The 14,593-nt window shown below is 47.2% G+C and overlaps 1 protein-coding gene across 2 annotated transcripts; it reads left to right on the top strand.

Annotated features, from left to right (window-relative positions):
* The first annotated feature begins 3,385 nt into the window (after positions 1–3,385).
* LOC135251358 (C2 calcium-dependent domain-containing protein 4C-like) lies at positions 3,386–12,756 on the top strand. 2 transcript variants are annotated; one of them, XM_064328718.1, is made up of 3 exons: positions 3,386–3,733; positions 3,840–5,928; positions 7,862–12,756. In XM_064328718.1, exon 3 carries the CDS (start codon positions 7,923–7,925, stop codon positions 9,246–9,248), a length of 1,326 nt encoding a protein of 441 aa, XP_064184788.1. In that variant the 5' UTR covers positions 3,386–3,733; positions 3,840–5,928; positions 7,862–7,922; the 3' UTR covers positions 9,249–12,756. The 2 variants fall into 2 exon arrangements, with proteins under 2 accessions (XP_064184788.1, XP_064184789.1); XM_064328719.1 differs by lacking the exon at positions 3,840–5,928.
* Positions 12,757–14,593: the final 1,837 nt, after the last annotated feature.

Raw genomic sequence — 14,593 nt, 5'->3', positions numbered from 1 at the left:
GACAGGGCAGTGACCAAAAAAGCAACATTGTGGGGGGGGGGGGGAACTGCAAAGAATGACTTAAAAACAAGATGTGGGTTAGCAGTCTGCAATGGCCCAGCCAAAACCCAGACTTAAAAATCCCACTTAAAATCCGTGGCGCGTACCCGAACATCCCTGTCCACCAGGAAGGCTTCCCGTGAGGCCTAGTGGAGCTGAAACTAGTTTTGCAAGGAGGTACGGGCAAAAAATTCCCCAAAACCAAAGCTTGAGAACCTCATACAGGCAAAACCAAGAAAGGCACAGGGGAGTAATCGCTGCCAAGTGTCTGTCTGCAAGTTTTGAGTCTGTGGGGGCGTGCAAACAGTTTTGTAAACAAGAAGTCTAAGCCTTGCATTTAAACAAAATAAAAAATATTGAATCCTTGGAGAAAATACTGAATTTATTTTGTTGATGGGGGGGATACTCCAATCTGTATCAAATGTGCCCTGCAGGGGAGCACTACCCTGGTCTTTGGGGTCCGCTGGTTTCTGTTTTCAGTCTAAAATCGGCAACTGATTCTGTCCCAAGAAGAAATCAGGTGAGGTGAAATTAACGGTTAACGCACGCCTACTTTAACTGGTCGTTTAAATCAATTAAGTGCTGGTGAACGATGGAAAGCGGCGGACGCTGCGGGCTTTTCTAGGACCTGATTTGCAGATTCTGTGTTATTTGATTTCATTGCCTGGGAAATAACAGGAACGTGTTAATACAGGAAAATTCCACACGACCCCCCCCCCCCCCCGCGCTAGCAGCTTGTCGGATAATCCGGCGCTCCGATGGAAATGTTGCTTACAATTAATCAAGATTGGCAGCGTGGCAAAGTGCCAGCTTTTACGCGAGCGCCGTGGGCTGTATTGTACGTTCGTATTTTTGCTCTTCGTGCGCGCTAAGGTTACTGGACCTCCCCCGCTGTATGTAATTGATTTTTTGAGATTCATCAAACAAGGATTAATTCATTTTTTCTTATTCCGGAGGCCAGGTGTGCGTCATTTCCCAACCGCTCCTCGTGTAGGCTACTATAACGAGCCTCTACTGTGGCAGCCTACGGTCTTTGCCTGTTGGTTGCTTTTCACGTAGGTGAATTATAAAATGTTGCTGTTCGTGAGTTGAACGCATTTGTTTATTCTTTAATTAGTTATTTGTATTTACCCACTGGTTATCTTATGGCAGTTTTCATGTTGGACAAAAACCAATTTCGTTCTTCTACAAGTTATTTTTCAAGACGGTCCATTTAATTAATTCATTTTCGCCTATTTACATTTTTGGCAAAAATGCATCTGCGGCCTTTCTTACTGTAGTTTTTACTGGTTTATCCGACCTACCGTGGATCCACACCCGCTGTGGTCCAAGGGAGGTCGGTTACGTGGGAGTTAGCTGCAGTAGCTGTGCGTTTTAATATCTGTCTGCCGAAGCGATGATTTACTGTGCAGTCACAACCTCCCGCCGTGCTGAAATCTCTCTGCCTCTATCCTGGGTTTTAAAACGGTAATGTGTTTCTCCCTCGTAGCTTCTCCCGGCGAAGTTTTTTTTGCGATAACTTATTTTTTTTCGCATTCCGAGAGCAAAGCCCAGAGGCAAGGAGAGGCGGGAAGAACATTATCGCGCGCTCCTTACCGCCTTTACCCCCTACTGTCGCGAGAGACAATTCAATCCGCGCAAACCTTTGCCCTGAAAATGGCTTTTTCGAAGTACTTAAGACCTCCACCCCCCCCCCCCCCCCCCCCCAAAAAACAACCCTCTGCTGTGGAGATTCCGGCACTTTCTTCGACGCTTTTTTTTAACGCTCCAGTGCCACTGAGCTCCGCATGTTGTTGTTTTTCCCGCCAGAACTGATAAGAGTTTCCTTTATCATGGTTCCTGTGGCTTTTGAAAATGCTGAGAAGTCCTGGAAAATATGGTCATCCCGCCACATACCCAAACATCACACTGTTTTTGAAAAGTCAGGGGAAAAAAGTCAGTAAGGAAGAAGCAAAAAAAAATTCCCACGAGCAGCATGGGCCTCCATCTTTCTTGCCCACTCAGTGTCTCCATGTCATCGAACTGCCATGTCTTGCAATATCACCTTGCTTCAAAATGTAGGTCTGACCTAAAAGATCAGCTGTAATGTGATCAAGGTAGTCTTGACTGATGTGGCAAAAATATATACAATTCCTCCTTGAACATCATTCATTTATCATGGAATTGTATGAATATATGTACGAATCTGATTTGATTGGTGAATCCTGCAGTTATGGAATTATGTAGGCCTGTTCACATTATTTGTGGGGTGGAGGGGTTAGAGATTTTTGGTTAGCTTTACAGTTGTACAACCTCTGGCTTCATGCAGTTTTAAGCACTGCACTTGAAGGCAGTGCCACACAGTGGATTTGAACCTGCAGTTTCTGGGTGATGGCGAGTCTGTCTGAGCTGACCGTGGTGCCACAGCATGGATAATCAGTTTCTCATTACTACTGTATGTGCTGGTGGTGTTTAAATAAAAATAGGATTACAGGTTCTCATGTGAACACATGGTGTTTTCAGGTGTGTTGCCCCTAACAACAGGGTAGGTGCTGAGAGAGAGAGAGAGAGACGGATACAGAGAGACAGACACTTGTTTGACACGGTGTGTGTGTGTGTAGTGTGAACTGTGCGCTTGCCTTTTGACTTGTGAGGAGGCTAATGGGAAATGATGATGATGATGATGATGAGGGGGGGGGGGTACCTCCAGGTACCAAACACCCCAGTCACGGCTCTAGAATTTCTGCTGCTCTGGGCAAGATTGCGGACCTATATATATATATATATATATATATATATATATATATATATATAAACCGTAAACAGGCCTATGCCTTGTGAGTGTTGTACTGTAAATGTAGTGCTGTGCAATAAAAAGCCCCGGGAAAATTAGGCGTCCACTGTCACACGATTTTAACACCGAGTTAAAGCCCCCCTGGGTGCGAAACATCCGCCAGCCAGCCCAAAATCGGTTTGTTCACGCGGCTTTTCTGGCACTACCGCGCCCGAAGCGGCGACGAGCGCTCCGCGGCGGCATTATCCCACACTGGGGCCAAAACAAAATAAAAACAAAAAAAAAAAACGCACGCGCCTGAATAATTCAATTCATAATTTTTCGGAGAAGTGATTTTCAGGCAGTGGTTCAAAGTGGTGAATTTAATGGTTGAAAGAAAACATTTCCAGCCGTTAAAAGCCTATATCCTCATCGCGAACATTTGCCACAGGACGTCGGGACCGAAGCTGAAGTGTTTTAATCCTTTATATGTAGCCTACTATTGTATATGTCGAAGTAACAGTAAATAAAACGGAACAATGGTTTAAAAAAAGTATATATATATATATATATATATATATATATATATAGGAGATTTCCCCTTTTGAAAAGGTACTCTCCACTGCTCCAGATAACCTCTAGCGTTTTATTTTTACTTTGGTGAAATGCAGGTCAACCACAATGGAGTGTTTTTTAGTACCGTGAATCCAGACCTCTATTTATGTCCACAACTTCACACACGTCAGATGAATTTCAAGCACACGCGTACACGCGCGTCTCCAAGGTAAACCAGCGTTGATTCGTTTAGACTGTTCCATCAGCCGTAAGTGTTTTTTCCCCCCCAAGTTACCAAAGAGAACATTGTGTTTTATATGGACTTTCTTGTGATTCGTGGCCTTTTACGTCTGCCTTCGATTGCGATGCTTGAAAGTATGACTCATGGTGAGTAAACCACAGAGGAATTATTTTGTTTTCACTAAAACAACTGATGAGTATTTTATTTCCTGGCAATACAAATGACCCTTTGGGTCTTTTTATCCATCCACAGAAATGTGAAGGATCAAGCGGGCCGTTGTGGCAGTTCAGCGAGGAGGTTTCCAAGTTGCTGGCATTCAAATACGCCGCAGCCAATTCCCAACGGTTCAGTTTTTTTCTTTTATCTGATTTGTGGAAGTTCGCGAGGAACAAAAGCCGTTAACCTTGAGTAGCACTGCAAGCAGTCTGTGTGACCGCTTCTTAATGCAGCCGAAAGCGCGCGCCGTGACTTCAATTTAGGGAGAGTGCCAGGCCGCGGTCTCTCTCCGGCACCTTGGGAAATTCGAATGGATCAGGCCGCCATAACCGCAGTAAATGTGAAGCTCCTCTCTTGACGGTTAGCTAATTGCATTTTAATGTGTTTGCGAGGCAGCAAACGAGAGCTCTGCCTTCTCTGTCGGATTAAATGTGATCAGGGAAACGGGCAAAAGAAAAATAATAATAATAAAAAACACTGCCAGTGGAAGAAAAAAGGTACATGTGGAGAAAAAGTAATAAACGCAATGAGCTGTGTGTCTCGGAGCGGCGCATCAATAATGAAAGAAATAATGGCGTTTATCTTCGCTGGCACAACTAAACAGGCCGCCATTTTGTAACGAAGAGTACATTCCTACAATAAAGTATTTGTCCCATTTGGTGCCGTGTTTTCTAAGGTAACATGAATGTCTAATAAACAGGACAACGCGTATCGAAATATTGTTCATATTGGTTCAGCCCTTTTGCAATATGGAGATCAATGTGACGTTGCCCAGGCCTGTTGCCTTTCCGTGTGAATAAGTCACTGAAAAGCATTTTATTGCGGCTGTGTGGATCAAAACGTCTTTCGTGAGGTTAACACTTGGTCAGCGATAAGTTTTGAGTGTTCCAGACTGCGTTCCTGAGCGTATAGTCTGGTTTAGGTAGATGTTCTCATCCTGCGACGCACCGCCTGTTAAATGTTTACCTCGTTATAAAATTGTCTATTTCTGAAGCTGTGACACAGACGTAGCTAGGCTACAGTTTTTTTTCTTCAGTGAGCACACTAATGGGCACTTACTGTTCTGCAAACAATCACGGCGGCTGTACGCTTGCGGTCAACTCAATAGTTTAAATATGACTTTACTGCGTTTTTAGCAACTTTACATTCCACATAGCCCAAATGTCCAGAATCGTTTCCGTTCATATAATGTTACCACCCCCTCTCACTTTCTTTCCCTCCGAGCATCGCATCTCTCGTAGACCTTTCTATATTTAAATGCGAAATAAATCTGTTTAGTTACCATAGCTCTAAGTAAGTTTCCAAGGAAACCGATGGGATGACAGAACAGACTCGAAGACCGAGACGAGGTAAATTCCGCTCACGTGCATTCTGATGTATCTCGAGCTTCGCGGAGTTCGCTTGCAACTTATCTTTAAAAACCAAGAATGCTATTTCCCATGTCCGTTCCACAGTTTTAGGATGTAAAAGGTTAGTGAATAAGTAATAACAGATGAAGGCCTAACTGCAATTCTGATTTTCTCATTGTTTGCACCTCTCTGTGACAGTCCACTTGCGATTCTACTAGGATGTGTGTAGGCTCTTACTGGGATAAAAGGGTGCAGTTGTACATGGCCAGCATGAAATGGGAATCTATAATCTTAAAACGAAGGATAACAAACTGTTGCCGTGCGTAGAGACAACACGCCACATAATCACTTTTTGATGTTCACAGCCGATGGCTACGTTCATATTGGCGCTTATGAAACAAGACCAGGTCAAAACCTAGTATAGGGCTGGACCTAACACACTTCTTCCGGCCGACCAATGGTGTAACTTCATCACTCACTCGGTCACTCAGTCACAGACATTCGCGTTTATAGGGCTGGCCCCATTGTTGCGGTCCAGCCAAAAAGTAGCGTAAGCCAAGGCAAGGACGGAACGAGGCTCTCCTATTGGCTATGTTAAGTACAACTGCGAGCGGGCTGTGTGTATAAAGTCTGCCGGCAGGTGCGCGCAACTCCTATTGTTGCGGTTCAGTCTCGAGTTATTATGAGGGGACGCGGCGCACGCGACGGGAAGGCAGGCTGAAGACACTTGTTATTGAATACTCTTCTATAACGGCGAGAAACCCCTCAGTCCCAAAGTAAGTAGCCTATGTCAAATTAAACGGGTCCCGTGCACGAACTGAAGGTACAGCAAGAGTGACAATGCTTCTGATAGGCTATATCCTATCGAGAAATATATTTATTTTTTGTTTTGGAAAAACGGAGTAGACCTGGAGCTGTGGAAATTTGTAGCCTAAATTAGGAGCGACGTAGACTAGCCTGTGCATTTATGCGATTTTCTCTTGCTAAAAAATCACTTTCAATCGCGATATAGATAACTTTGTTTTACGTTCTCGTAAATACAGTCGCCTTCATCCGCAACTGTAGCCGGTTAAGAGGCTGGCTCGGATGAACAACGGGCGATCGTCCGCTGGTTCTGAAGCTATTTCAGCAAGGTCTTGGCGGTCTTCAGCCTTGTGTAGGGTAGGCTACCACTTAATTTATTTTTTATTTTATTTTTTCTTTCGGTTTCATCGTGATAAAAGTTGGCGGAGTTTCAACAAAATACTTTAGGCTTCCACAACCCTAACGACGATATTGCGAAACACGTTTAACACAAAAAAATGTCCATATAATTAGTTTCTTGAGTTCGTAATGATCCATCCAACGGTAGCCTTATTTCCAATTTGTGGATTTCGTACCGGAGACCCTCTTATTTGATGTAAGGTACGTTCAATTTTGGCGAAAAAATAGCACTGCTTAAAATATCACTTTAAAAAATTATCGATACAGTTTGTAAATATGTAAAATGCGCGCATACGAAATGGTAAGACTGTATTTTTTATTTGTGTTGAATACAGCGGTTTGTCCGCATAAATCCAAGGTCTTAACATATTCGAGTGATTTCACAAGGATAATATGTAGCCTATTGGACCGGCACGGTGATTTGTCATAATATTTACCGGGGGAACAAATAAAAGCTATGGAACTATTCGCGTCGGCTAAGCAAAAAAGATTAAATAGTTTTAATAATTCCTCTGAATATAAAATGGTCTGTTACACACATCGGCTAATTTAAAATATGAAAACGGCAATTATCACAACAGCGCGCCAGTAATTTTAACTACTTGTGATTTGTCACTGCTAATATGAAGACAGAATCATAACTGCTAGTATAAATGCCCATCCGACCAGTAATTGGATAAAACTGAATATAGTTCTTAATAAAGCAAAAAGTTTACTATCGCGATTCTCATTGACACTCTTTCTCGCTTTTTTTCCTTTCACATCACATGATTTATTCCAAGGAAGTGATAGCCACCTCGTACGCTATTGTCCGTGCTCGCTTTTGCCCGGCTTCCTGCAATTACGATTTTAATTTCACGAACTCCTGGTCACAAACCTTGTTCTTGAAACCTGTCTCCATTGGTTTTGTTAAGTGGCTTAACTTAATGAATACGCACCTCGCACTCACTGAAATGTTTGTGTGGTAAAGGACTGCAGTCATAAATGGTCTTTCCTGTGGAACTGAAGTGTTTGTTGAGGATGCCGGTGATTACGCGTAATTTATGTGTTATGTATGTGTACACACACACACACAGCCTACGCAAAGAATTATTTTTCCATGGCAAATGATCTTGTTTATTCTTCTGTTGCCCTCTTTTATGGTAACTGATGTCATATTTGTAATCAAATCATTGCTCCAATTTTTTAAATTTTTTTTTACGTCAGCTTCATATTTTTTTTCTTCAAGCACAAACACTCTCAAAACATGAATATGAGAGATGCACTTGGGTTCACTGGCAGGTTTACAACCCTACTTTAAGAAGGAAGAAAAAAAAAACACTCTCACTGTTGGAAATCAAAACTGCTGCCTTTGCATGACAAAAAGCCCAATTCCCTAGCGACCGAACTGTGCCGCTGTCAATCTCCTGTCATGTTGGTTTCGCTGGCACCCCCCCCCACCCCAACACAGAGAGCACAGTTTTGCTGCAGGTACCAACCTCTTCCTCCTTGTCTTTGTCTGTGTAGGGAGAGTCACTCCTTCAGCCCCTCCTCCAATCTGCCCCCCCCCCCCCCACAAACCCAGATCATGTGGCTGCTGGAGAAGATCCGGGGGTCGGTGGAGACCAGCGTGCTCCGACAGGCCGAGGGCGGGGAGAAGCAGGGCAAGGTCCCGGCCTACAGCAACGTCCTGACCCCCGACAAGATCCCCGACTTCTTCATCCCGCCGAAGCTGATGTGCTGCCCGGCCGAGGGGGAGGAGCCTGAGGCCGCGCCCAGGCCGGCGCTCCGCCCCTCCACCTCCGAGCAGGCCATCGCCGGCCGGAAGCCCTCGGGGAGCCCCCGCAGCCCCCGCCTGCTCAGCAAGCTGGCGGGCGACACCCGGAACCTGCTCAAGGCCGCCAACCGCCACATCATCCAGATCGAGAGCGCGGACGAGGCGGCGGGCGGCGGCGGCGGCTACGCCGGCGAGCTCGACACCAACACCAACGCCGACCCGCAGGCGCAGACGGCCATGTCGCTGCCGTACGTGCCCAAGGCCCAGACGTCCTACGGCTTCGCCACGCTGGCCGAGAGCCCGCACACCCGCCGCAAGGAGTCGCTGTTCCACAGCGAGCACACCAGCCCCATCACCTCGCCCAACGCGCAGCGCCGCAGGGGCCCGGGGGAGGGCAACCACCTGAACCCGGCCGACCTGAACGCGGCGCACGCCAACCCGTACCGCTACTTCAGCGGCGGCGAGAGCGACACCTGCTCGTCGGCGGAGTCGTCGCCGTTCGGCTCGCCGCTGCTCTCGCGCTCCGCCTCGCTGCTCAAGATGTTCACGCAGGAGACGCAGGCCAAGGTGTCGCGCGCCAAGCGCTCCTTCGCCCGCCACTCCTCGCTCTCCACCGACGAGTGCAGCTCGGCCGACACCAGCCCCAGCATCCCGCGCCGCGCCCGTCGCGCGCCCTTCGCCCGGGGCGTCGCCGGCGGGGGGGCGGGCGGCGGCGGGGGCGGGGACGGGCAGGCGGGCTCGGACCGCGCCCGCCTCCAGCGGGAGCACACGGTCAACCTGCACAAGGGCGGGACGCTGCGCCTGTGCACGGAGTACGACGCGGACGCCACGCGCCTCCGCATCCGCGTGCTGGCCGCCGAGGACCTGTACGACCGCGCCTGCGACATCAAGGGCATCAACTGCTGCGTGTCGCTCTACCTCAACCCGGGCAAGCTGCAGAAGCAGCGCAGCACCATCATCAAGAACAGCCGCAACCCCGTCTTCAACGAGGACTTCTTCTTCGACGCCGTCCCCGCCGCGCAGGTCAAGAACCTGGCCGTCAAGATGAAGGTGGTGAACAAGGGCACCAGCCTGAAGAGGGACACCCTGCTGGGGGAGAGGGAGGTCCCCTTGAAGGACCTGCTCTCCGGGGTCTAGGCCCAGCTCTGGGTTTCCCCCCCTGGGAGGAGGTCGAGAGCGGGGGGGCTCTTTGGAGGGGAACCAGTTGACAGCCAAACGTCCGACCGCCCGGCCCTTCTCAGAACCAAGCCAGGTGTCATGGTCCCGCCTTTGCCTGGAAGGCCTAGGGCAGGGCTGCTTCGCCTGGGGTCACCCACCACCCTCATTAAACCCTTAGAAGAGTAGGATTTTTTTTTTTTTGGAATGTTGTTTTATTTCCCAAGATTCTCAGTCGGTGTTCTGGAACTCCATTGCTCACAGCTGACAGTAGCGATTGTTGCATCAGCATTAGAATGTTCAGACGAGACGATTCTCAGTCACACATATATTTGTGATTTTACACCTTGAGGGATTAAGCAGGTCTGTCTGGAGACCAACTCTATGAGATGGAGGCCTGGTGGGGGGATGGGGTTTTTGGGGGGGGGGGGGCAGGGTGCTTTTGGATGGTTTGGATGTTTTGTGTATTTCGCCCAGGTACAGGCCGTTCAATCGAGCCGGGTGCCTGCAGTCGGCTTGCATTCCTTGGCTGCTTTGTACCGAGCAGCTTGCGCCTTGATGTCCTTTTTTTTCCACTCTGGTGAGCCAGGGGGCCTGGTGTAACCGTTTCTTTCTTTCTTTCTTTTCTTTTGAACATCAGTTGAGTCTGGTTTTTCAGTTGGCTGGCCAGACTTCATGCAGCGTTGTGTGGGGGTGTGGAGGGGGAGGGGGGGAGAGCGGGGGCGGCTTTCAAGAGACATAACGGCCCCCAAATCCAAATTGCTGCGCGCTGCCCCCTAGCTGCAGTCGTTGTAATTGCGAGAATGCCAAAGAATGCAAGAGCTCTACGCTTACTGTTGGCCTTGTCGTCTCCGTGACTCCGCCCAAGCGCCTCCCTCTTTGGTGTTCCGTGGGCCTGCAAATACTGTGCAAACGCACTCTTTTGTATTTTGTATGTGTTCATATTGCTACCTTTGTCTCTTTTTTTTTCTTTTTTCCAAATTTATTATCGACTTCCCTTCAGTTTTGGAAATGACACCCACAAGCCTTATAAAGTGAGGACTACAGTGATTTGCATGTTTAAAAAAAAAAAAAAGGTATTTATTTAAAGAAGTAAAAGTAAAAAGTGCATATTTAACATGTAGTTTTGGATGTAAACTGTCCAGTAAATGGCAGTAATGTACTGTAAATGACGTACTGTATCGGTCTTCTACTTGAGCGTCAGGTCCAGCATGCTTGTGTAGTCGTGCCGTCGAGTTTTGGCCGCATGGTTCCTCCGGAACATACTGCCCCTTGTTAAATATCTTTTTTGGGGTATTTTTTCCTGCGCTGTGTTTTTGAAAACGTTGAAATGTTGACAAGGGGGTGTGGCGGGTTTTTTTTGCCGCGTAGTTTGCCTCTCCTGTCATGTCCGTCGTTGACTTCAACTCTGGAGAGAATATCGTTTTTTTAAAATTATTTCTTTCCTGACAGGGAATGTCCGTATCATCTCTGTTCCGCCCTCTGGAACAAATCCTGAGTATCGTTTTTTTTCTTCTGAGCGACTTTTCTCGTCCTCCAAAGCATGCCTATCCTTGTAATCTTTCGGTGTTTAGACCGAAAACAGCACCAACGTTTTTGAGTGCTGCGTGCATCAAAAGGCCGAACGGCTAATGTTGTGGAAATGTCACCCTCAGACGGGGGGGGGGAAGTGAGCATTAAAGCTGCTTCACCTAGCAGGGGGTTGCAGGTTTGCTGATGATATTTTAAGATGTCCCTGTGGGAAAAAAAAAAAAAAACAACCTCCTCCAACTTTATACAGATGCACTTTTTTTAATGGATTACATGATGGATTCCTTTTCTTTCACAGCTGCTGTTGTGGTTCAACTTTGACTTTCGATAATAAAAAACAAAACGATCGCTGTCCCTGGAAGGAATGATGCGTGTAGAGAGATGGTCGTTTCCGGGGGAACGTGTTGCCTGGGATGTGCGTGCAACCGTTCCTCGTGGACTGCCCACAGCAGGAGAACATGGAGACCTTCCTGAGGATAACCAATCAGAAGCTCACCTGGAAAACACGCGACTGTTTTCTCTGGAACAAATCCATCCTGACATTCCCCATCTCCCCCCCCCTCAACGTTTCCTCAACACAAAAGAAGAAGAAAAAAACAGAACAAAACAAACTCCCTGGAGGATCACATGTCTGATAATGGTCCAACCGAAAAAAAGATCCCCTCGGCTCTAAATTACCCAGCTGGTTAATTGGCTTTGTACGTTTTAGACCCATTTATTTCCCAGAATGCACCACATTAACACAGTTCTGAAGTGTCATCAGCCGTTGTCATTTTGCGAAATGAGTCTACCCGGAGAGCGTAGCCGCAGAATCTGCAGCTTGTTGGTTTAGCATTGTGAGCAGAGCGTTCTGCTCGACTCTCCCACGTCCTGTTGAGTCGACGTTTCGAAGCGTCGTCTTCGCTGCGGACTGATTACTCCGTGGTTATGGAGAATTCTCTCCCCGCTGACGCACTGAATAAGTACATTCATCACGTGACGTGGCCTAATGTGGCTGTAAAGAACTGGTGCATTGTACGCTACGGAGTAGCTCCCCCCAAGAAAACGGCTTGTTCTGTTTTTGTCGTATTTTAACCCCTAAAAAAAAAAAAAAAACAGTTAATGGTGGTAGCATGCCTCCAGACTTCCCTGACGGAAGACAACCGTTGCTGTCCAGACCTGGTATTATTCGTCTTTCCTGTCTGATTATTTCCCATGGCAAAACTTGACACTCGGTTGGAACCACGGGGGCGCCCATTTGGACCCTGCCGAATTGCCCTCTGCCAGGCTAGCATTTAGCATGTTACGCCGACTTTGATGACGCGTTGAATTGCGGTGTTGAGACGACCTGTTCCCGGTGTTCATTACACAGCACCGCTGAATTTCAGGCCCCCGGATTTCTCATTCGCCTCATCAGAACTCAAGGGCCATCATCGTGGACAGAGAAGGCCATTATGATCCTTTTTTTGGGGGGGGGAGGGGGGGAACGGCTGTTCAATTATGCATGGGAGAGAAATGGCCTTGACTGGCAGGGATCTTTCAAATGAGAAATTGAGAAAGGCCTTCTTCTGTTGTGTTAATGGAGAGAAGGGGGGTGGGGGAGAGGGGGGGCTGAGTTGGACTGATCCAGATTCCTGCTATTATAATGGCCACAGGTGTGAGATTAAAAGATTTCTCCTGAAATCCCTTGGTTTCTGATGTGCTGATTTAAAAACGTCCCTTTGGTGTGTTTCGACAAGATAATGACAGTGTCAGTGATTTATTTTTTAAAAGAAGTATTTTTATTTTCTATTTCTATATATATATATATCAACCACAGCATGGCTGTATTTTTTATATATTGTGATGACAATTGTTGAAAGATGAAGTTAAAAAAAAAAAAGAGGACTCATTTTATTCTTGTACTTGAAATTGTCACGTGACTATACTGTTTGTATCTTTGAAGCGACATGCCTCTATTAAAAAATGCAGATGCATCGTGGGTGTTTTGTGCGTGTCGTTACTTCTGCACGGGTCTGATGTCAGGGTGAACGATGACTCACCCGCGGGAAGGAACAATGGAGGTCTGTTCCGGGCCTTGACGTCCATTTTCATCGCCGAAATATCCGAAGGTTGAAGACCACAGCTGACGGCTCTCTCTCGGTTTTTTCATGCAAATGTAGGCTACGGTCAAATGCGGAAGGACTGGGACAGTGACTCAGCTTTTTTTGTTGTTTTGTCTCAGTACTGCCGATCGGTCAAAAGGGGGACGTAAATAGCCTCAAATTAAAGCCGACAGTCTGCATTTTTAAGCTCGTACTCATTGTTTTATTTATTTAAATCCAATGTGCTGGAGTGCAGTGCCACAAGAAAACTGTGTTGCTGTCAACACTAAATTTGCGTTTAACTGTGTTGTTGGTCACCCCTGGCCAAAAACACAGGGCCATAGTAAGTGCACTGCGGTGTCTTAATTAGCCTCCCCCCCCATTTCAAGCACACCTGATACAACTGAACAAGCCCTTGATCCGGTGAATCAGGTGTACCTGACGCAGAACACATCAAATACCTGGATCCAGCTCCAGGTTCCAAACGAGAGGGGTTCGAGAACCCCTGGATGAGGATGAGGGTGAGGACGAGGGAGCTTTAGATTTGGCATAGGTCAGGCTAGTACACCCATGACAAATATTCAGTTCTGCATTCGGCGAGTCAAGATGCTACAGGTGTGTTTTCATTCTGTCCTGGAAGAGGATGAACGCCATAGGGGACATTACCTTCTCTGAAAGAAGACTTGTAGAGTACGCGGCTCGCAGTGACTCTATGTCCTTTGCTTACAGTCCTTTCATTAAATGGGATTAGAGTGCGCAATAAAAAGTTAATATGGGAATAAAATAAATTTGCATATCCAGCGACCCCCAAGCCTATAGGGGAAAACCAGGCTCTGTCGAAAAAGGACCCCCTTCCCCCCCTTCTGCAACTAACAAATGCAAATATTCTTAGCGATAAATCTTTCGTCACTTTTGTGCGCCTTTCCCAGACCCGGCTGCGTAAAAAAAAGCCCGCTCAGTTCCCTTGAATTCACGCGAATCGGTTCATCTGTGGGCAAACACCGGTTCGTGGGCAAACACCGGTCCATTGGCAAACACACTCAAACGCTTCGCGTCGCTCAGAAGCCTCCATGGTTTCCCGTTAATTGAGAAATTGATTTTCGCGGAAAGCCCTGGCTGAGAGATCACCTGTCTGGAAACGCTCCCAGGTGGTCTCTGTCTGTCAGTCAGTAGCCAATACTGGGCCCCCAGGACAGCATACAAACAACATATTAACAAAAAATGATTTAAATATTCTGTTTGTCAATATTACTCCTTGGTTCATGCCTGTTTTTAATCTTGAGCGCTTTAAAATACGGCCTAACATTTCCTATTAATTAGCCTGTCGGCATTTTTAAAAAAACAATGGCTATTATAGGGTGACTTAATCCTTGAGGTGTTAGAATTATAATGAATATCTGAGGGTTCTTGGCAGAACCAGGGCTGTCAGGAAAGCCCTCAAACTGAGCGGGAGAACGCCAGTCTGTCAGGATCAGCTGGTCCCCCTGGGGGCTCAGCGCTCAGTCCAGCCACGATTTCCCTTAATTGATTTCAATACCGGGTCAATCCGGACAGCTCTCTGCCTGGCTCGGCCCCTCCCCGTGCCCGGAACCGGTCTATTTCTGGCAGGGCCGCACGCTGCGCGCTCCTAGTCCTAACTTTCTCGAGAGACCTTCTCGCGCACAGAAATGGTTTTGGTTTTGCTGTTCAAGTTTCTGGTTCCTACCGGGTTGTCTCGGAGCGCTGCCGAGAGCT

The sequence above is a fragment of the Anguilla rostrata genome, chromosome 3, assembly GCF_018555375.3.
Source record: "Anguilla rostrata isolate EN2019 chromosome 3, ASM1855537v3, whole genome shotgun sequence".
In the NCBI taxonomy this organism is placed as follows: domain Eukaryota; kingdom Metazoa; phylum Chordata; class Actinopteri; order Anguilliformes; family Anguillidae; genus Anguilla; species Anguilla rostrata.
This window is presented reverse-complemented; position numbering and strand designations above follow the sequence as displayed.